General features: G+C 48.7%; 2 protein-coding genes across 7 annotated transcripts; one reads left to right on the top strand and one right to left on the bottom strand.

Moving 5' to 3' along the window:
- Positions 1 to 141: 141 nt before the first annotated feature.
- Positions 142 to 13,921, bottom strand: LOC133357384 (ninein-like). 3 transcript variants are annotated; one of them, XM_061575270.1, is made up of 9 exons: positions 13,755 to 13,921; positions 12,562 to 12,596; positions 11,206 to 11,350; positions 8,393 to 8,628; positions 6,326 to 6,462; positions 5,685 to 5,825; positions 3,864 to 4,026; positions 2,446 to 2,626; positions 142 to 2,185 (listed from the first exon to the last, which is right to left on the bottom strand). In XM_061575270.1, the coding sequence occupies exons 4-9, from the start codon at positions 8,516 to 8,518 to the stop codon at positions 810 to 812; spliced, it is 2,124 nt and encodes a 707-aa protein (XP_061431254.1). In that variant the 5' UTR covers positions 8,519 to 8,628; positions 11,206 to 11,350; positions 12,562 to 12,596; positions 13,755 to 13,921; the 3' UTR covers positions 142 to 809. The 3 variants fall into 3 exon arrangements, with proteins under 3 accessions (XP_061431254.1, XP_061431253.1, XP_061431255.1); XM_061575269.1 differs by having other exon boundaries at positions 8,393 to 8,625; XM_061575271.1 differs by lacking the exon at positions 12,562 to 12,596 and having other exon boundaries at positions 8,393 to 8,625.
- Positions 12,594 to 20,885, top strand: LOC133357385 (uncharacterized). Of its 4 annotated transcripts, none has more exons than XM_061575274.1 (4): positions 12,594 to 12,612; positions 14,382 to 14,485; positions 17,118 to 17,238; positions 18,910 to 20,885. In XM_061575274.1, the coding sequence occupies exons 2-4, from the start codon at positions 14,397 to 14,399 to the stop codon at positions 19,507 to 19,509; spliced, it is 810 nt and encodes a 269-aa protein (XP_061431258.1). In that variant the 5' UTR covers positions 12,594 to 12,612; positions 14,382 to 14,396; the 3' UTR covers positions 19,510 to 20,885. The 4 variants fall into 4 exon arrangements, with proteins under 4 accessions (XP_061431258.1, XP_061431256.1, XP_061431257.1 ...); XM_061575272.1 differs by lacking the exon at positions 12,594 to 12,612 and adding an exon at positions 12,700 to 13,750; XM_061575273.1 differs by lacking the exon at positions 12,594 to 12,612 and adding an exon at positions 12,701 to 13,693.
- The last annotated feature ends 1,223 nt before the right edge of the window (positions 20,886 to 22,108 follow it).

The raw sequence follows: 22,108 nt of genomic DNA, 5'->3' as shown, positions 1-22,108 counted from the left end.
CACATTTCGTTTTAACACATTGGAGACGGCCGTTTGATTTGGTAATTGCCATATCCTCACGTGCAGTTTAATGTCCTGTGTAAAGATGCAACACACAGATACAACAATACGCATCAATTCAACGAGCACACGACGAACGAGTGATGTAAAATACATTTAAAAGTGTTTAATGTAGAACGCCTGGGAAATGTTCTTATACAGCATAAAATGTAACAACCGCATAAATACCCAACATTCTGCAATAGGCAGGTAATGTAACAAGCCCTTGTGATATGTTAATTCGACTTAAGGTTTGCCTATTAAACATTCAACTTAAGTCTCAACAGTGCTTAAACAAAGGAAGTCGACGCCGATTTTGTATAATCCGTGACATGTGTTTTACATGTCTATTTAAGTCATATGCATTAAGATTACATTCTGAACGTTTTTATTGAATGACAGTACCACGAGAATGGCAGCGGCGTCATCTTTCTCCACACAGAATGGAGAAGTGCGAGCGATGTCCTGTGGAGGATTTAACATCTCACCTAACCGTCATTGTGACCATTTAGCCACCACGAACACAGCCTATGGACCTATTTTAATAATTTACCGCTCAGAAGTAACTGAACTTATTAGACATACAGCACTAGCTCACGAAGATTAAATGCGCAAATTTGTCATTTAAATAGCAGACGCTGCTGAAGCGGAACGAACACAAGACGCTTGCAACGAGTCCCCATTTCAAGTTTTGCGTGAAGGCGTATTTGTGCGCAGTTTGAAATTCCACGGACGTCGCGGGTCCCTGGCGTTGGCGAACCGCCCTCTGCCTACGACCGCCCCGGGAGCGCCATGGCGCACGCGGCCGGGCGAGACGCGGGCGGACGCTCCGGGGAGCCCCTCGCGTCGCACGGAGCGGCGAGGCCCAGGGTCAAGAGGGAGCGGTGCTGGCGCCGTGCGGTCGCGAGCAGCTGCCGGGCGCGAGCCAGCTCCTGGTAGAGCCAGCTCAGAGGCGGAGCGAACCACTCGGCGTGCGAGTACAGGCCGCTCCAGAGCACGCGCAGCAGCAGCGTGCCCTGGGGGCAGCAAGCGCTCAGCAGCTGCAGGGCGAACGCCTCGAGTCGCTGCAGCAGAGCCACGGCTTCGTCCAGCGTGGCCCCCAGAGCGGCCACCATGAGGCCCGTGGCGTGCGACCAAGGATTGGGGCGCTGAGGTGCTGCCGTACAATTCCCTTTGGCGTCTGAATTTACGGATGGGCTGCCGAACTTCTGCGACCGTTCACTCGCCCAAACGCTTAATTCTCCACCGCTTCTCTTCTCGCAAGGTGCTCCACTAGATTGCGCCGTCGTTCTCTGTCGACACGCTCTGTCGCCCAGTTCTTCGCCGCTTTTCTTACACGTCTCACTGCACTGCTGTTTTCTCTGCTTGCTGGTCTGCTCGCCATTGTGCCCAGCGGAACATTCACTGGCTGACGTGTCTGTTCCCAATTTTGTTTTCACCATAGATTCTTCCCTCCCTGGTTTTGTGGTTTGTGTGCTCATCAGCTCGACGGTTTGTTTGTCGGGTGCAAGATGTGCGGACTCCTTGCTGACCGATTCAGGGAGCTTTTCTCTGTGCTGTTCAGTACATGGCTCTGTAGTTGTCTTTCCGTTTAGTTCAGTGACTATCTCAGTAAACTGTGCACTGCATTGTCCATTGGCTTGTTCCTTGGTGGGTGCTAGAACTGGCTTGCTGGCTTCAATGTTAGTTTGTTCCCTGTATTGGATGATCGTTTGCTCTCTCACTTGTCTATAATGCTCTTTGGTTTCTCTGACGTTGTGTTTAAGGCTTCGTTTATCAATATGGTCTCTGGTCTGTTCATTAGATTGTGCGCTGGCGAGCTTACGGACTTGTCCACTGGATGGATTATAAACACGCACTTTGGTTAATTTGTCACATTTCTCTCTGACCTCGTCCTTGCAATGCTCGCTGGAAACCTTACCGAATTGTTCCCTAGACAGTTGTTCTGAACGGCATGCTGGTTTTGTACCACATTGCTCAATCCCTTGTTGGCATGTTTTGTTATTATTATTATTAAGTATGTGCTCGCTGGTTTGCCAGCTCGGTGTCTTGTCGGTTGGCTCATCACTTTGACCGGTTTTCTTGCCGCATTCCTCAATGCCATTTTCTTGAGACTCTGTTGCTTTACACTCCGATTTGCAGTAGTCTGTGGAATCAAATGAATGCATTTACAGGTTAGTTTACCTACATTGGTTTCCTCCAGGTTCTCCAATTTCCTCCCACAGATAAAAACAACCGTACACCGGAACTACCAATGGCCAAACATCCCAGTGGGCCGAACTGCTCTGTGAGAGATCAGAATGGATGGTTCGTCTCACGCCGATGGTGGCACAATCGGGACAACAGACACTGAGCAGGAGAAAGAGAAGAGAGAACACGTAACAGTGGATGAATGACGGCGCTCACTGGTTTTGTTAAGCGACTGCCGGCTGGGCCGCGTGACCTCCCCCGGTCGTACGATGGGAAGAGAGGGCCGGGCGCTCCCCCCTGGCTCCGGCTCCCCGAGGCCTGGGTCGCACACCGCGCGCTGGCCAACGGCGCACTGCGCTGCAGCGTCTGCGAGCTCCGTCTCCAGCCGGGAACACCGCTGTTCCGCACGTCCCAAAGTAGGGGACAAAGTAGGACACTCAGTGAGGCTCTGCTGGGTAAATGATGGACTACATTTCGCAATAGACTTTTGGGTTGGGCCGCGTAATGATCTTACCAAATCTGTGTCGCTAGAAAACTCTTCACTACCTCCCAACACAGTCAAACAAATAAATTGCCATGTGAACGAGCGTTACGACTTGCCAATAATTACGCGTATATATTTTCTCGGTTTGTTGCGAGTACTGTGCTTCAACTTACCGGTGAACCAATACAACAATAATAATAATCAGTGCGTTGTTAAACGATTGTACACGTGACTAATCATTTTCGAGGCTCCTTAATGCCACAAATTGGGTCAGATCATTACGTTGCCGAACCCAAAACATAAATTATGAATCGTGCCGTCGGATATGAAAACTTCCTGTAACTGTGACTACTGACGTGCGTGCCAGCACTAGCCCATTCTGGCGTGCACACAAGGGCGTTGCTGTGGTACATTCTAAAAGGTGTGTAGGAGGCTCTGCACATGAGGCCCAGCCCTTGGGGATCGATAAAGTGAGTACTACTTTGAGATCATTTTAAGAATGGCTTGCCGTTTGAAGAGACTGGTCCCTATCATAGGATCGCAGGGACCTTCATGAGCCCGAAAGTGTGGGAAGTTCCAATCCCTTGCTAGAGTCGACTGAACTCATCGTATCTCCTGTGACAGGCAGTCAAATCCACACCGCTTGGAAAGCAGCATTTCATACCAAGTTTTAAAAAATATGTTGACGTGGTTACTGGAAATTCAACAAAATGGATTTTAACAGCGCCGCTTGGGATCATCGCGCCAGAGGGTCCCTACGCACTGCTCGAGGCAGCCGGGGCACAGGGACGTCTCTGGGGTCACAGGCGGGACGATTTAAACAAACATTTTTTTTATTTAACCAGGTAAGGCCCACTGAGCTATACAGCTCTTTTTCAGAAGCGACCTGGCCACAAATGATAGCTCAATGAAGTGGGTTTTCACGTGGAAATGTATAGCAGCCAAATACTCTAAACGCATGATGTTGATTCTAAACATGGAGGTAAAAACAGGAGGACTCAGAGAATCATCCACGCAACCATAGGGAGAGAGAGAGAAAGATGCAAACTCCAAATACACAGCAGGTGTCGGGATCGAACCCCCGACCATCCTGTATACCAGACCGGGGCTGTGCGGGGCCTTAGTGCCGTGGGGGACGCGCCGGCCTCACCGCGTACGCCAGCTCCACCTCGCTGCGCAGCTGCCTGCGCTCGGCATGCAGCCGCCCCAACTCCGCCTGCCGAGTGCGCTCCTCCCGCTCGGAGCGCTCCAGCTCGCGCTCGCGCTCCGAGCGCAGCGTCGCCAGCGCCTCCGCCCGCTCCTGCTCCAGCCGCCTGCCCCGGGGAGACGCACGCGGGAGATGAGGAGCCCCGCCTCGCGCACCACGCGATCCACAACAGCCACCCCGTGTCTGCGTGCGGAACGCCGGCTTCCTCGCCCACTCGAGACACCAGCCACTGCGTTGACAACGCTGCGTCCTATTAACTTAAAACGTTGCTGTCCGTAGCCAACGCGGCGCTCCGTATTTGTTGGATTAGGCCACGTGGTAGTTTTGTGTAAAAATTATTGTCGTTGGCCCTCCACCACCCGACACGATTTGCACGTTCATCATTATCATCATCATCACGATCCATGGGCAGATAGCCAGTAGGTGTCCACTGCACATTTCGTCATTTTGTTTCCACTCTCCTCTGTCTTGTGCCAATATGCTCAAGTAGTGCCACATTTCTGGCACCAATCTGTGATGTCGTCACGTTCACCAAGATATTATTAATACGTTGGCCAATGCGTTCATGAAATTCTGACCAAAAAAGTTCCTCACCCGTGCTTTAAAACTTAAAAATATAAATAATCATTGTATTGGCTAAGAAAACCCACATTTAAAGTTTAAAAAAGATACTGTTATGAAGAAAAACTGATTTTAGCAACTGTTTTTTTCACAAAGAATACTAATATAATGAAAATAAAATCTAAATCGAAAGTTATCTTAAGGTATTGTAGGATGGTAAATAGTGGACCTATATAACAAACAGTTGCCTTACCAAAGTTAGTGATCAATCTAAAAATCGTGGAGTACATACAAACCACATTGAGCATGAAAGGTATTCTCGCTGCCTTTACATGTTACTGCCCACCCGACTTTTTCAATGGACAAACAAGGATGTGATAGTATAACACCTAGGATGGACATGAGCATTGATTTGTTTGTATGTATGTTGAACTTCTTTCGCACCGTACCTACCCAACTGCGCTAATAGGAGGTGCGGTGAAGGACAACAAACTAAACGCAAAAAGCAGTTATAAAGAGATGATTTTGTCAATCTAGATGCTGATTTAAAAGTGCATATCTCCAGTGGCTTCCTAATATCGGAAGGAAGAGCGTTCCAGACGGCCGCAAAAGTGCAACTAAAAGCGTGCAATGCTATAACCGAGCCAAAAGCTGCTACACTGAGGATGACCGGAGGTTGCGTGATGGTTCATGCTCCTTGACGAGATCAGGAAATTATTGTGGTTCACTTGTGGCAAGCACTTTGTGTGTAATGAGTGCGACCTGATAACAACGTATTCAAATTTCGATTTAAAGCTTTCGTTACTGCAGGGATTCATCTTCTTGGTTCTTTCGGTAAAGTCACGTAGAAGGGAAGTAATAAAATAATAAAAATAAAACATAATAAAATAATTCTCAGGTGAGGACGGCTGCTTGCGTTGTGGCCGAAACGTCGTGAGAATTATTTTATTATTTTTTATTTTTATTATTTTATTACTTCCCTTCTACGTGACTTTACCGAAAGAACCAAGAAGATGAACAACGTATTCGTTCGGCAACCGGAAGCCAACGCAGCTTGGCGAGCAGTGGACGGACACGGTCGGATCTCACCAGACAATTGTGAGCATACCAAGTGGTGAGCAGGCTACGTCCCACTTAGCGACTTTAATGCAGTTCTCCCGGCTGTGAGCACGGGGGGGAGGGCGGACGTGCTGGCATGCTGACCTGAGATCTGCGTGGTGGTGCGCGTTTGCGCTGGCCACCTGCTCATCAGCGTCGCGTGCCAGCTGCTCCGCATGGAGCCGCGCGCTGCGCAGGCATGCCCTGAGCGAGTCGCGTTCGGCGCCCAGCTCCCCCAGCCACGACCTGCGCGAGACCCACACCAGCACCCGCCGCCACTTTGTGTGAATGCCTCCCGTGCCCTTTTCCACTGGCACATCCGTGCCGAGCCGGCAGGGGGCCTGCACGGCACGAGTGGGTTTTTCCACTGACATTATACCCAGCCGATCTGACCAAATCTGTCTCGTAACAAACCCTTCACCACCCGACCCAGCCTAACAAACGTAATTGTCACGAGAATAAGCATTTAACGAGCTAATTATTTCAATGTTTTAGCTCACAGGACAAGATCTAGAATGACAGAGCAAGTAAACTTTCTGGATTACATAGACATTGTCCTGATGTCGTCATACCTAAATGCTAAATCTGGTGTTGAGGATTGTTCTTAAACTCACCGGTGAGCTGAATGAATAAAATAATTGGCATGTTAAACGCTTGCACGGGTAACAATTAGTGTGGCGGGTCGGGTGGTGAAAGGTTTCAAATGAAACAGATTTGGCCAGACTTAGATGTTGACAGCGACTGACCTGAGCTGAGCCACCTCGTGCTTGCAGGCCACGAGCAGCGCCTGGGCCGCATAGCCCCCCGCGCACGGCAGCTGCTCGTCCACAAGCCGGCACAGCTCGTCCAGGGACACGGTGGCGCGGCAGTCCAGCCCCAGCGCCTGCACGCAACCACACGTGCACACGCACATCAGAGCCAGCAGGCAGACAGACAGGGAAGGGGCATGCTCTAGGTGCATTGCGTTCAAGAGTTGCTATGTGAAATCAGAATTTATTCATTTTTTTGCAGGTACATTATCAGCACTGAGATCTTTGGCCAATAACAGTTGAAATACATGTTTTTCTTCAGCTATGGGAGGAATCTGGAGAATATTGATGGAAAGCCATGCTGAGCAGAAGGAGAAAGTACACTTTTGAGATCCTCACTGTGAGGAATTAACATTTAGCTCGCTTCACCTTTGCCAACCTGCGCTGCCCAGTGTGGTGAAGTATGGTCAAGCAACTCCCACGGCTGCCATGGCCTTCATGTAGCAGTGGATTGGCAAAATGCTGTAAGTTGTTATTATTATAAGGGAGCAATGATGTAGTTGTTAGCACACTGCCCTATGAACCCTAAAAAACTGGTTAACATTAGAGGTGAGCGATATCTGAACGGGCCACCCCCTTCCCCAAGTCCCAGTGATCAACAGGCTGCAGGGTGGTGAAACAACCCCCGTGACCAACATAGCGTGGGGAGGCTTACGTACGTACAACAGTGGATTAACAAACGGCTGCAAATTATTACCATTTTTAACATCTCCAAATTAACTAGGACCGGACGCTCAGTGTAACTGTGCAAGTGAACTGTGTGAACAGTGCTCAACTGTATTGAATCTGGGTGCATCACCAGTAGCACACATTACATTACTGGTGTGAAGCACGAACATGTGAAGATTTATTTTGTATTTAATTGTGATGTCAGCATGCACAGCCGGGCTTGCCATGCTGCTTAAGCATCTGCATTTAAACTTGTAATTGTAATGAGTCCAAGCACAAGCGGATTACAAGGACTGTTCACTTAGCAGCCGTCGGGATTAGAGGGAGGCCACTACCCTTATTCTCTGTGCACAGCGCTAGCAACGAGCGGGAATCTCACTCGGGAGTTCTCCGGGTTCGGGAAGCACATCGGATGTTACAGTCGTATTTGTTGCAGAATTAAGCTGGGCGGTGATGATGATGATGATTTTGCAAGGCCAATGAAGAGCAACTAGCTATTAGAGAATTCAGTTTTAAGCGATTTAGCCATTTAATTACTTTGTCTGAGAGTTGATGAACTGCAAATAATCTACGTTAATATTTGGAGCAATTCGAACGTGTGTGCTCCATGGGGTGGTGTTTGTAGCCATAGTCACAAACAGGAGACTTTTATTTTTAAGCTGGGCAGTAAAATAGTGTAGGGGTCAACATGCCTATTGCTATACTCTTTGGTTCTTTCGGTAAAGTCACGTAGGTATAAAATAAAATAAATCACGACCTTTTAAAACAGTCTGCATCAGCAGCAGGCCATGATTTCCCACCTGATGACGGACGCTTGTGTTGCGCCCGAAACGTCGTGATTTATTTAATTTTATACCTACATGACTTTACCGAAAGAACCAACGAGTATGGATTCGTGCAGTCACGAAAACTTCAAATAAAGATTGCCTATTACTGAGTCTGCTTTTTCAGAGGCGGCAGATTCATTGTCTAATTTCAATTACTGTGTTGTTAATAATTATTTGGACTGACCATAGTCATCTGTGAGCAGGTGTTGCTTTAACATCTTCAATTTGGAAGGTCAACATGTATCTTTCCTGGAGGTTTCATACCTGATCCACATCTTCCAACTGAAACAATTTCGACAAAATCAAAAATTTGAGGTGGCAATCTCCCCGGATTTCGGTTGAGTGAATGTGGAATGACCCAAATAATGCAAACAACTATTCCCAGAGAAACCACCTTGGTCTGGTCTCCTTTGCAAGTGCCTCAATCTCGTTTGGTTAATTGGCTAGGGTGCAATCAGCTCTATCTAACTATGCATACCAATTCGCCCGTGTGTACGTGGACGCTTGCCTGCAGGATGGCGCCGGCGTCCGTGATGCCTTCGCGGTGCCAGAACTCGAGCACGCGCTCGCACGACACGCTGCCGCTGCCGTCGTCGAGTGCCGAGAAGAGCCAGGGCTCCGCGTGCGCGTCCATCGCTGCCACCGCCGCCACCGCCGCCGCCGCGACTGCGCCCCCGCGGGGCTGCGAGCGCGACACCCACGCGCAAGCAGCACCAGCGTTCGCACAGCTGGTCTTTGCTGCTACTTACAGAAACAATCAGAATCAGAAAATGTATTTATACTGGAGGAATCCGATGAGCTTATAAAGCTTTTTTTCCACAGAGGCTCAGTAGAGGCACGGGGTCAGAATGTTACAACAGAGTTAACGTTACAACATAAAAAGGAACAGAGTGCACGGGATGTACACACACGCACTCACAGCGGTCCAACCGCAAGTTCCCGCAAGCGTGTACACTGCAGCAGTTCACGTAGCTGCAGGCGGTGCAGAGCTGTGTCTCGGCTGGTTCCCACTAAACTTGTCCAACCAGCATTGTGCACAGGAGACCGTGTGCACGCTGCTCAGTGATTTGAGGTGGCTGAGAGCGGTAAATCCGACGCAGAGCAGCCTTTCTTAAAGACCACGTGCGTGAGGATTTGTAAAACTACGATCATTATAAAAGGATAATTGTGCATTTGCAAACTCAGACCCTTTCCAGCTGGTCAAGATAGGCATTTATAGGCTTCTGAAACAGATTTTAAGCGTTCACTACACAGTGCTCTGCTTACAAAGATGCCACAAGGAATTCGAGTTGTTTTCTTTGTGGTCGTTTGTTTTGGATTCACACCAAACGAACAACAGGCCCAAGCGTATTTCAAATTTCTTTATACACGCAAATGTTTGTAAAATCACAAAGATGTGAGTCCAGCTGTAGGAGGCTGTAAAACTAAAATGCCTCTGCTTGGCTGTCGAATCATATGTTTCCAATTCACTTCTTCATCCCAACAAGAAGTTCCAATCATTTGAAGAACTGCTTGGAAACAAGATGTACATCACCATCATCAGCAATGGTCAATGATCCACTGCTGGATGTAAGCCTCCTAAATGTTCTGGCCATGTTTAAAAATATATATAAACTTAAATGTAATTCATCTTATTCGCGAAAAAACCCATCAAAACGCATACATCCTCATACCTGTCAACACCCGATCAGTGCCCTACCTTATTACAGACAAATTCAGACCTTATTGGTCACTCCGTGCCCTTATAAATCTCAACGTTCATTCCACAAAGTCCCATCACAAGGGAGAAACACAAACAAATAGACAAAGAAATGTTGCCCGTATTGAAATGGCTGAATGTTGCATGGACCTGAAAACTCAATTTCCCTGTACAAGAATACAGGTAAACCATATGGGTTGACAGCTTTGCATCCGTGATGTTGACATTGCCTGCCAAGTGTAGCAGGTTGTCTCAGACCAGTCGCCACTGCCTTATGTAGAGACACTAAACTAGATTAGTTCAGACACTTGGAACCACTCACTAGACGGTGGATATATTTACACCACTGTACAGGGTGGTCCACATGTCTTGTAATCCCGCCCCCCCCCTCCCCCCTATTTAATTCTCTAAAACGTAATGTTATTTTTACGTAACGTTTATTAAAAACAATAAATTGGGGGTCACAAGACATCTGGACTACACTGTATATCACTCCTCCACCACAGGGGCAAAATACGACCCGAGTATGAAACCGTGATCGTCAAGCGTGGAGGCGGAGAGTCGTTACACATCTCTAGCGGTCCCAGTGCCTGTGCCCCTCGCCGTGCCTCTAGTGATCCATTACATGACGGCACTTTGGAGTGTAATATCTATTGGATATGTCTGCAGATGTGCATTTTTTTATTCGGAACTGATGAATTGCTGCCACTTTGCCAGGACCCGTGCAAATGTGATATGACACGTCAAGGTTCATCCTGATTAGAGTACCGTACAGTTAAGCTCCTGGTGGTTCCTATGATCTGTGCTAATCCATGAAAATACCTCGTAATGCCTGCATGACTCCCCTTACTGTCCACCTATTAAAACCGATAATTATAGGAAGACTCCATTACGGACAAAATATGTCTCAGCAAGTTGAATGCAAAATCGAAAACACTAGTGGATAATAGGGTTGCAGATAGGATGCTCACTGTGTCATAAAGTTTCCCTCCCATGGTTATAGCTATGGGTCTAATTCAGTGAGCCGTTCAATCAACCTGGGTCCCTGTGTGTCATCAGTTTGTCCACCCCCCCGTGTCTCCCAGTGCCTCGCGGTGTATCCCTGCCGTGTCACCCTGTCTCACTTTGTGTGTCTCCACGTCTCCCCGTGTCACCCTGTCTCACTCCACCCTCTGTGTCTCGTAGTGTGTCTCCATGTCTCCCCGTGTCACCCTGTCCCACTCCACCCTCTGTGTCTCGCAGTGTGTCTCCATGTCTCCCCGTGTCACCCTGTCTCACTCCACCCTCTGTGTCTCGCAGTGTGTCTCCATGTCTCCCCGTGTTACTCTGTCTCACATCACCCTCTGTGTCTCGCAGTGTGTCTCCATGTCTCCCCGTGTCACCTTGTCCCACTCCACCCTCTGTGTCTCGCAGTGTATCTCCATGTCTCCCCGTGTTACTCTGTCTCACTTCACCCTCTGTGTCTCGCAGTGTGTCTCCATGTCTCCCCGTGTCACCTTGTCCCACTCCACCCTCTGTGTCTCGCAGTGTGTCTACACGTCTCCCCGTGTCACCCTGTCCCTGTGTGTGCCCTGTGTCTCTACCCCCCCCCCGCCTTGTGCGTCTCCCCGTGTCGCCGTCACCTGCTCAGGAGTCTCTTGACGCCCGATGTTCTCGTGTGGACTGTGGGGGGCAGGCAGGGTGGGGGGCAGGCAGGATGGGAGCCTGTTGCTCCTCAGTGCTCCCTGCTGAGCACGACCTCGCTCACAGCGCTGCACTGCAGCCTCTCTGACACACACACACACACACAGGCGCCGTGCGTGATTCGCGTGCCAGCCAAGACTCCAATCCAGCAAGTGGGTTCGCAAAACGGATACACACGGAGGTCTCACTCTCAACGTCTACGCATCACAATGCAAACTCTCACTGCAACGAGTTGCGAGCACGGCAGTTGGGCTACAATGCGCATTGGATTTTAATGTTGTATGGCAATGCGCTTGTGATGTGTACGGTAATGTGATTACGGTAATGCGACTATGGAATTTGCATCTGTGCGTGGCAATGTAACTATGGTAACGCGCGCATGTGCTCTCTGCACGCTAATCTAACGATGGGTAATGTGGCAATGGTAACACGACTTTAGTAACGTTATGGGAAAAGGCGTGTGCCGTGGGTGGTAATTAAAGTAAATGAATTGCAAGTCCTGCATTGCACTGCTTGTAACTCGCGCCGAATGAATGAATGGGGCCTCCTACCACATGAATCGCGGCCCGGGCAGCTGGATGCGGCAAAAGACGCCACGGCCGAGGCGCGTTTGTAGTTTGAATGTCGAAATTTAAATGTAGAAACTTAAACGAAGTCGACATTCCCACAAGTCATCCCACATTCACATGGCGAGGCACCTTGGTATCCGGAGGATGGCTTCCTAAGCACAGTTTGTAGATGCCTTACTTACTTACTTAATGTATGCGCAGACTTTTACGACTCAATATTGTGGCTTTTTGCTTCAGATCATCGCCTACCGCCGATTACAGCAGTTGGCTACGTACGGTGCGAACAAGTTCAACATGGAGATACGTAAAATGTTAACGACGATATAACCCCTCCACCATCCGACACAACCGATAGGACGCTGTCTTTCCGACAGCTCTGTTTCTTCACACGAGGAAGGCTGCTTGCGTTGTGGCCGAAACGTCGTGAGAATTTTATTTTATTATGTTTTATTTTTATTATGTTATTTACTTTCTACGTGACTTTACCGAAAGAACCAAGATTATACCATCGATATATTTTTGACCATTATTTTTTAAACGTTTATTTTTTTTTTATCCGGGCGAGTGTACGAACAGCCCCAACACGGTGCATCACCAGGTGCTATCGACTGTGCTGCGGCGCCCTCAAAGTGGCAGCAACATCCCTCCTATCATCATCATCAAGGGGTCGATAAATTGAGGAGATCCATAAGCAAGACGACGCGAACGCGCAGCCGAGGAGGTTACCTGAGTTTGGCGCCATCTGTGCTTCTTGTGGAACCCTAAGGACCCGGCGAGGTAAACACACGTGATTAGAATTCTATGAATATTCATGATGGGGATTATTAATGAGGTGAATTATTCATGAGGGTGAATATTCATGAGGTGAAATAATAATGAGGTGAAATATTAATGAGGTGAAATATTTATGGCGGGAAATATTCATGAGGTGAATATTCATGAGGTGAAATATTTATGGCGGGAATATTCATGAGGGGAAATATTCATGAGGGGAAATATGAATAATGGAAAATAGTCATGAGGGGGAATATTCATGAGGGGACACATTAATGAGGTGAAATATTCATGAGGGGAAATATTATTGATGTGAAAATATTTATGATGTGAAAATATTCATGAGGTTACATATTCATGAGGTAAAATATTCATGAAGTGAAATATGCATGCATTGTGATATTCATGTTGTGACACATTCATGGGGTGTAATATTCATGATGTTTATGCGTATTAATTATTTCGGGATGTACGCCTCCGCGATCAGTTGCATGCAATATGGTTGCAATTCGAAGCAATTCAGGTGCGTGCAACCTATTGTGTTGTGCCACGCCTATTGTGTTGTGCCACGCCTATTGTGTTGTGCCACGCCTATTGTGTTGTGTCACGCCTATTGTGTGCGCCACGCCTATTGTGTGTTCCAGGCCTATTGTTATTATTGTTGTTGAACCGTGGCAACGGGCAAGGGGCGTCTCGAGGTGAAGTCGTCTCGTGGTGGTGGTAGCAGTTGGTGGTGGTAGTTGGTGGTTGTTTGGTGGTTGGTTGGTGGTGGCAGTTGGTGGTGGTAGTTGGAGGTAGTTGGTGGTTGTTTGGTGGTTGGTTGGTGGTGGCAGTTGGTGGTTGTTTGGTGGTGGTTGGTTGGTGGAGGTAGTTGGTGGTTGGTTGGTGGTGGTAGTTGGTGGTGGTTGTTGCTGGTGGTTGATGGTAGTGGTGGTTAGTGGTAGTGGTGGGTGGGAGGAGGCTCGTGATGGACGCTGCTGCTACTGGGCAGTTGGAGGCCTTCCAGCAACAACAGAGGGCAGAAGCGCGACGCTCACAACAACGAGCGGAACGCCGGGTGGATAAAGCACAGCGAGTTGGCACAGTGAGGAGCACAGCTGGTGTGCATCTACCAGCGGCCATCTCAGTCAGCCAACCCACGGTACCTGCTGGGTCTGTCCCGAGGCCTCCTGTCAGCAGCGACTCAAAGTGCACCTAGCCTGGCACAGGCCCCCGTAGCGACGTCCCCGTCACACTTGGCGGGTATTGGCAGCGGTGCGTGGCTGCTGTGGCTGCCGCCGCCGCACCGTGGCCGCGTCTTGGCTCGCATCTCGACGCTCGCACGGCCCCTGGCCGCGTGGTCCGGGGCCGCTCGCGACGCGAGGGGGACTCCAGGGGCCGCACGGTGCAAGCGCTGCGGGCTCGTGATCTCGTGATCTCATGATCCCATGATCTCGCGATCTTCTCCAGATCTTGGCATCCCACGATCTCCCATCTTTTGCTCTCATGATCTCCTCCTGATCTCACGATCTCATGATCTCGCGATCATCTCCAGATCTTGGCATCTCACGTTCTCACATTCTTCCATCATCTCTTGATTTCACGATCGCATTATCTCCTCCTGATCTCACGCTCTCATGATCTCCTGATCTCACGATTTCATCTTATCCTGATCGCATTATCTCCTGATCTCACGATCTCATGATCCCATGATCTCCTCTTGATCTCACGATTCCATCTCCTCCTGATCTCACGCTCTCATTATCTCTTCCTGTTCCCGGTGTGGTGGAGAGGACCCTGCCTGGGCCATGGTGTCGCGTGTGGATGCGGGGTTTAGACCCCCGCTGCGAGCGCCAACGCTGTTGCTGCTGATGGTGGTGCCACTCGCACTGGGAACGTGAGTTTACAGCAACAACTGCGGCAACTGTGTCGCACAAGACTCCGGGTTAACAGTGCCGCTTCAACAGTGGCACAGGGTTAAGCATTGTTACAGCACTGTCACTACTGGTGTGTCACTTCAACAGTGACACAGGGTTAAACATTGTTACAGCACTGTCACTACTGGTGTGTCACTTCAACAGTGGCACAGGGTTAAACATTGTTACAGCACTGTCACTACTGGTGTGTCACTTCAACAGTGGCACAGGGTTAAACATTGTTACAGCACTGTCACTACTGGTGTGTCACTTCAACAGTGGCACAGGGTTAAACATTGTTACAGCACTGTCACTACTGGTGTGTCACTTCTACAGTGGCACAGGGTTAAGCATTGTTACAGCACTGTCACTACTGGTGTGTCACTTCTACAGTGGCACAGGGTTAAGCATTGTTACAGCACTGTCACTACTGGTGTGTCACTTCAACAGTGGCACATGGTTAAGCATTGTTACAGCACTGTCACTACTGGTGTGTCACTTCAACAGTGGCACAGGGTTAAGCATTGTTACAGCACTGTCACTACTGGTGTGTCACTTCAACAGTGGCACAGGGTTAAACATTGTTACAGCACTGTCACTACTGGTGTGTCACTTCAACAGTGGCACAGGGTTAAACATTGTTACAGCACTGTCACTACTGGTGTGTCACTTCTACAGTGGCACAGGGTTAAGCATTGTTACAGCACTGTCACTACTGGTGTGTCACTTCTACAGTGGCACAGGGTTAATCATTGTTACAGCACTGTCACTACTGGTGTGTCACTTCAACAGTGGCACATGGTTAAGCATTGTTACAGCACTGTCACTACTGGTGTGTCACTTCAACAGTGACACAGGGTTAAACATTGTTACAGCACTGTCACTACTGGTGTGTCACTTCAACAGTGGCACAGGGTTAAACATTGTTACAGCACTGTCACTACTGGTGTGTCACTTCAACAGTGGCACAGGGTTCAACATTGTTACAGCACTGTCACTACTGGTGTGTCACTTCAACAGTGACACAGGGTTAAACATTGTTACAGCACTGTCACTACAGGTGTGTCACTTCAACAGTGACACAGGGTTAAACATTGTTACAGCACTGTCACTACAGGTGTGTCACTTCTACAGTGGCACAGGGTTAAACATTGTTACAGCACTGTCACTACTGGTGTGTCACTTCTACAGTGGCACAGGGTTAAACATTGTTACAGCACTGTCACTACTGGTGTGTCACTTCTACAGTGACACAGGGTTAAACATTGTTACAGCACTGTCACTACTGGTGTGTCACTTCTACAGTGGCACAGGGTTAAACATTGTTACAGCACTGTTGCTACTGGTGTGTCACTTCAACAGTGGCACAGGGTTAAGCATTGTTACAGCACTGTCACTACTGGTGTGTCACTTCAACAGTGGCACAGGGTTAAACATTGTTACAGCACTGTCACTACTGGTGTGTCACTTCAACAGTGGCACAGGGTTAAACATTGTTACAGCACTGTTGCTACTGGTGTGTCACTTCAACAGTGGCACAGGGTTAAACATTGTTACAGCACTGTTGCTACTGGTGTGTCACTTCAACAGTGGCACAGGGTTAAACATTGTTACAGCACTGTTGCTATTAGTGTGTCACTTCTACAGTGGCACAGGGTTAAACATTGTTACAGCACTGTCACTACTGGTGTGTCACTTCTACAGTGGCACAGGGTTAAACATTGTTACGGCACTGTTGCTACTGGTGTGTCACTTCTACAGTGGCACAGGGTTAAACATTGTTACAGCACTGTCACTACTGGTGTGTCACTTCTACAGTGGCACAGGGTTAAACATTGTTACAGCACTGTCACTACTGGTGTGTCACTTCAACAGTGGCACAGGGTTAAACATTGTTACAGCACTGTCACTACTGGTGTGTCACTTCTACAGTGGCACAGGGTTAAACATTGTTACAGCACTGTCACTACTGGTGTGTCACTTCAACAGTGGCACAGGGTTAAACATTGTTACAGCACTGTCACTACTGGTGTGTCACTTCAACAGTGGCACAGGGTTAAACATTGTTACAGCACTGTCACTACTGGTGTGTCACTTCAACAGTGGCACAGGATTAAACATTGTTACAGCACTGTTGCTACTGGTGTCGCTTCAACAGTGGCACAGGGTTAAGTGCTCCACATTGGCACAGCGAGAGCATGACAAAGAATACTGTCACTGTGCCACGTGTGCTGCCAAAGGGGAAGTGATTGGGTTCATGTGCACGATCTGCCACGTCACGGAAGGTGTGGCTTTGTCAGGGGTTTCCCGCTTTCGGAATGTGTACACACTCCACACAAGGACAATCATTGCCTCGAATAAATATGATTTGAAGCTTTCGTGACTGCAGGAATCCATAATCTTTGGTTCTTTCGGTAAAGTCACGTAGGTAGAAAAATAATAGATCACGACGTTTCGATCGAAACACAAGCAATCGTCATCAGGTGGGACAACCACAGCAAGAAAAAACTGCTGCTCTTTTATTACATCCTTTGTGTAAATATGGTTCCGTCGCTGCTGCTGCTGTTGTTAGACGTGGGGTTTGTGTGTGCGTGTGGTTTCCACCCCCCCCAGGTTCACGTACGTGTACTCGGTGAAGAGGGGGGAGCTGGAGGCCAGACTGGCGCAGCTGCAGCTGGGACTGCAGAGCCGCGTGGCCTCCCTGCACGCTGACCTCTCAGCTTTGTCGGAAAAGGCGAGCGCCTCTGAATGTGTGCTGTTGTCAGTTACGCTCCGCGTCAACCATTAAACCAGGGGTGGGGAACATTCTTTCTGCTAAGGGCCAATTGGATATTCATAACATCATTCGCGGGCCGTACACAATTATCGACTTAAAAATTAGCTTGTTATATTTTGTCAAGCATTTAATTAACTCACCCCTAATGTGATGGCTGGAACTGCTTCTCTTTGGTTATGCGTGCGATGTTAGCTGGTATTGATGATGTTGCTACTCGCAACTGCTTTTCCAGGTTTGCTCCTAGATTTATTGAATTTCGAGTCCCGCCTGCGGTTGCCTTGGCAGGGCCACATCAAATGATTTTGCAGGCATTATACGTCCCGCGGGCCGGACGTTCCCCACCCCTGTATTAAACGGTCACGACACAAGCAAGCGTCGATTGTCATGTTGCTGGTGCTCTTAAGAGGGATTCTGCCGGTCATGGTTGTGAAATCTGCTCCACCCCTATCAACCCCATCCATAATTTATTGCAACTCGCTACCGTACGGTACATCTGGCGAAAACATTACCAAGCTGCGGGGTGTCCAAAATTCTTTGGCACGTGTCGTAACGGGTACCGCAAGATGCAACCGTGTCCGTCCAGTGCTCGCCAAGCTGCAATGGCTTACGGTTGCCGAACGAATACGGTGCTTTAAGGTTGCACCCGTTAAACGCAGAGTGCTTGTCACAAATGAACCGCAATACCTCACTCATCTCGTAAAGGAGCATAAACCAGCACACGAACTCCAATCATCCTCGCGGCGGCTTTTGGCCCGCCATCGAACAAAGATGGTCACCGCATCGCGCGCTTTCAGATGCGCTTCTGTGGCCGTCTGGAACGCTCTTCCTTCTGGTATTTGGAAGCCACTGGAGATATGCATTTTTTTAATAATCTGGATTGAAAACGAATTTCTTTGGAACTGCTTTGTTTTGTGTAGTTTGTTGTCCTCCCTCACCACCGATAGCACAGGTTGGCTACGTACGGTGCGAAAGAGGTTCAACATACATACAGCGCTACCCCTGCTGCCCATGCACTGCCCCCTTACACAACCTCCACCACCACCTAAACTAGTCCCACCCCGTTTCCAGGGGAATGGGCGTGGCCTAATAACAATCGATTTCCCTTAAACAATCGTTTTCAGGGCGCTATGCATGGCAAAGCGAAACATAGTCAACAACCAAGTAAAGAAGAAGTGAGAGAGATGGTTGAAAATAACTGAAGAGAGAAAGACATTTTAGGCACAGTCGTGTTAGTCGAGATTTTAAAGATTTGTAAAGTGTCTCAGAAGTCCTGACCTCGAAGGGCAACGAGGGTTTGGGCCTAAGGAGTAAATGGGCGGGGCATACAGGGAGAGGGTGGGGTCTATACAGGAAGGGACGGCCTACAGAGGCTAAACTTACCTGTTGATTTAAGTTAAATGCGTAAAATAAAATAATGTACGCGTGCGGTGGGCAGCAGTAGAGCCTCGGTGCCGCAGGTGCAGCCACAGGCCAACTTGTCTGGCTGAAATTTGCTTAGTGAGCAGAGTATCGCATGTTAGTTTACTTAACTGGAATAACCAATAGCAACATCGCTCACCCGCCCCCCTACTGCCAGGCTGGTATGCTGTGTGTTCACTCACATTCTGCTGTCTGTGGTTATATTTCCAGCTGAAGTTCTCTGAAGCTTTGCTGAAGGAGAAGCACCGGTCGCAGCAGCAACTGAAGGATCGGCGCGTACAGCAGGCGGAGCTGCAGATCCTTCTGAACGAAACCCTTCCACAGTTGAGACGAGATATTCAGGCTTTGCGCGACGAAAGCAAATCGTTCCGGAGCGCAGTGACGGTGGCCGTGAACGAAGCGGATCACGAGGTGAGCTTGCTGAAGACCAAGCTGGAGGATTTGCGTGGAAGCATGCTGAGGAACACCAAGGCCATCATTGCGCAGAGTAAAGACGACGCGGTGAGCGAGGAGAAGTGGGCGCTCAGGAATCTGGACGCCTTGTCAGACCTGAACCTTGAAGTTGCACGACTCAACGAGTCTCATTGGCAGTTTAAAGCGAGCTTCGAGAGCTTGGAGAAGAAAATGACGGCCACGATTGACCGTTATCCGGAGATGGAGGCTCTTGTGAACGCCGTGGATAAGCTGGCGAAAGATTTCGAACGCAAAAAGAGGAAAACTGACGAGCTAGAGTCCTGGCTTGCTCAAACGGAAGCATTTATGGCTCGGATCAACGGCAACTTTGAGAAAATGCAAAACCTCACATTCTGATCACGAGTGGTTTCAACATGCAACACAAATAGCAATACAGATGAAAACTCATATCTGATACATCAGGAGGCAGGATCTCAGAGAAGTACATTTTGTGGATAAAATAGATTGACTTTGGGTGGGATTAATGGTGTATACGGGCTCTGATGAATGAATGGCACCATTCCCACATTGCATTTCACCGCATCAAAACACGATGTTCTTTTTAAAATACATAAACATACGCGGTAATTGTTTTTGTTCACAAAAACTACTCTGTATTAACGCGTCACGCAGTCACCAGTCCCACACTCTCGACAGCTCGCGGCGCTGTGATGTCACTCTGCTGTTGCGTTATCACAGCACCGGCTTCGTTACGACCACCACCATCAGGGCGGTGGATGATTGGGCAAACGCCAGGGAGATTGTGTGACTGTGGCCCTCCCGTGGCCTCGGCGCTGTTACTGCTCATATCAGGATTCGAGTTATTGATGTCCGTGTCGCCTAGTTGTGTTTTACGGTCACACGGAGACGTGAAGCGTGCGGAAGGGGGGGCCGGCTTCTCCCACCCAGGCCGATGCGCAACTCCTCCTCCACGCATGGAACATTGAAGACACAAATCCACGTTGGTGCGATTGTGGCCACGCAACCGAAACTATGGACTATATTGTCAACTCGTAGAGATGCATAGAGACGCGTATAGATGCATTCAAGACAAGCAACAGTCGTGCGATAGTGTCCATGCAACCCAAACTATCGACCATATAGAAAACCACTGTAGTCTGTCCTTCAACGGAGGAGGAATAGCACAACTTTTACAAGTCTCCCCTGAAGCCCTTTCACGTCGTGGCTTGCAAACCTCAAATAGAAAAGTGTTACTCTGGTTCTTTCGGTAAAGTCACGTAGTTAGAAATAAAATAAAATCACGACGTTTTTGCAAAAAAAAATTCTTGCTGTGGTTTTCCCACCTGATGATGATTGCTTGTGTTGCAATCGAAACGTGATTTGTTTTTACTTTATTTCTACCTACGTGACTTTACCGAAAGAACCAAAGAGTATGGATTCCTGCAGTCACGAAAGCTTCAAATCAAGACTAGAAAAGTGTTGTTGAAGGCACAGACATTCGCTTGGTCTTTATTTTGTTACGTGACACAAGTGATACTGCCATTCATCATTGCCAGTTCTCTCGGACACGAGAATGTGTTATACCGTATTCGAACTTTATGAATTCAAATGGTGAATATTTGTTTAAATTTGACTTGGTGCCTTGTTTGTATGTTGAACTTCTTCCGCAATGTACGTAGCCAACCGTGCTGATTGATGGGATTAAGTGCCTTGTGTCTTTTGCAGTGTTTGTCAAGTTTACGAATACAAATAAACGTTTGTGCTTTACTCAACCAGTAGTATAATCTCGGTGAGTCTCAGAAGGTGCCAGCTCACGGAATGAAACGAGTACACATGCAGACAAAACGTACAGACTGTCATAATAAAATGCAATTTATCACGCGCACAATGTCTCACAGACTCTTGAGGCGTGGATGCAAGCTCAGGGTAACTCGAAAGACAGGCGAGATGTATGGGGGCCTTTAAATGTCGCTTGAAAATTCGGTGTCGATTTCTGCGAATGTGCAGCAGCGGACGATTGGTCCATGTCCCAGACGGCAGGGGCTGCCGCAGAGAAACGCCACTCGGCAGTGCCGGTCCTGGGTCTTGGGGGAGAGGAGGCGTAGATTGTAGCCGCGCTGCTGTGCAGAGTTCTACCGTGAGCTGTGGTCCAGGGTGTGTGTGTGTGTGTTGAACTTCTTTCGCGCCGTCCATAGCCAACCGCGCTAATCGGAGGTGCGGGTTAAGGACAACAAACTACACACGCGAAGCGGTTCTAAAGAAATTAGTTTTAAATCAAAATGATTTAAAAATGCGAAGCTCCAGCGGCTTTCTAATATCGGAACGAAGAGCGTTCCAGGCGGCCGTAGAAGTGCATCTGAAAGCGCGCGATTTGGTGACCGTCTTTGTTCCATGGTCAGCCAAAAGCTGCCGCTGCGATGATGAACGGAGTTCGCGTGACGGGAGAGCGACGGCAGAGATAGAGTGGAGGATCGTAAGTCGAGGCGCGGCGAACGAAATTCTCAAAACGCACGAAGATCCGTTACCTCTAAAGTGCTGCCACCTCCTGCCCCTGGCAGGCAACAGGGTTTGGGGCATTGCAGTTGTCCATCACAGCCAATTGTTAATTGGCTGTGTCGGGTGGTGACGGGTTGAACGACACATTTTCGCGATCTAACCCCCAAACACCTTTATTATGGATAATATTGGTCGCAAAAGCCATCGTGTTGAACTGACTGTGCCCTATATCTGTAACTTGACGGGCGAGACTTCACGGAAGTGCGGTGCCAACACAAAGACATGAACTCCCAAAGATCGCATTTTGTGTTGCAACGCGGAGTGACCGAACGTGAGATGTTCCATAATGCTGCACGAACAACGTTGGACTGTAAAATAAAGTCGGTGCTAACGCAGACCCAGACTCGTCTCTGCTGTGGGTGAGCACGTGGCAGCCCCAAGGCAGCCTGGTTCGCCCTGCGGATCTCTTTCCATGCGGCCACGTGAAGTTATGGCGAGC

Source organism: Lethenteron reissneri, chromosome 58 (genome assembly GCF_015708825.2).
Source record: "Lethenteron reissneri isolate LAM-NWPU_2019-01 chromosome 58, ASM1570882v1, whole genome shotgun sequence".
NCBI lineage: Eukaryota > Metazoa > Chordata > Hyperoartia > Petromyzontiformes > Petromyzontidae > Lethenteron > Lethenteron reissneri.
This window is presented reverse-complemented; position numbering and strand designations above follow the sequence as displayed.

Coding starts and splice junctions, on each gene's coding strand:
- LOC133357385 (XM_061575272.1), top strand. CDS start 13,577: ATGGACGCTGCTGCTACTGGGCAGTTGGAGGCCTTCCAGCAACAACAG. Junction 14,486..17,117: donor GTGCCACTCGCACTGGGAAC/GTGAGTTTACAG, acceptor CACCCCCCCCAG/GTTCACGTACGTGTACTCGG. Junction 17,239..18,909: donor TCTCAGCTTTGTCGGAAAAG/GCGAGCGCCTCT, acceptor TTATATTTCCAG/CTGAAGTTCTCTGAAGCTTT.
- LOC133357384 (XM_061575270.1), bottom strand. CDS start 8,518: ATGGACGCGCACGCGGAGCCCTGGCTCTTCTCGGCACTCGACGACGGC. Junction 5,826..6,325: donor CACGAGGTGGCTCAGCTCAG/GTCAGTCGCTGT, acceptor GGTCTCGCGCAG/GTCGTGGCTGGGGGAGCTGG. Junction 2,186..2,445: donor GCAGTCGCTTAACAAAACCA/GTGAGCGCCGTC, acceptor TTGATTCCACAG/ACTACTGCAAATCGGAGTGT.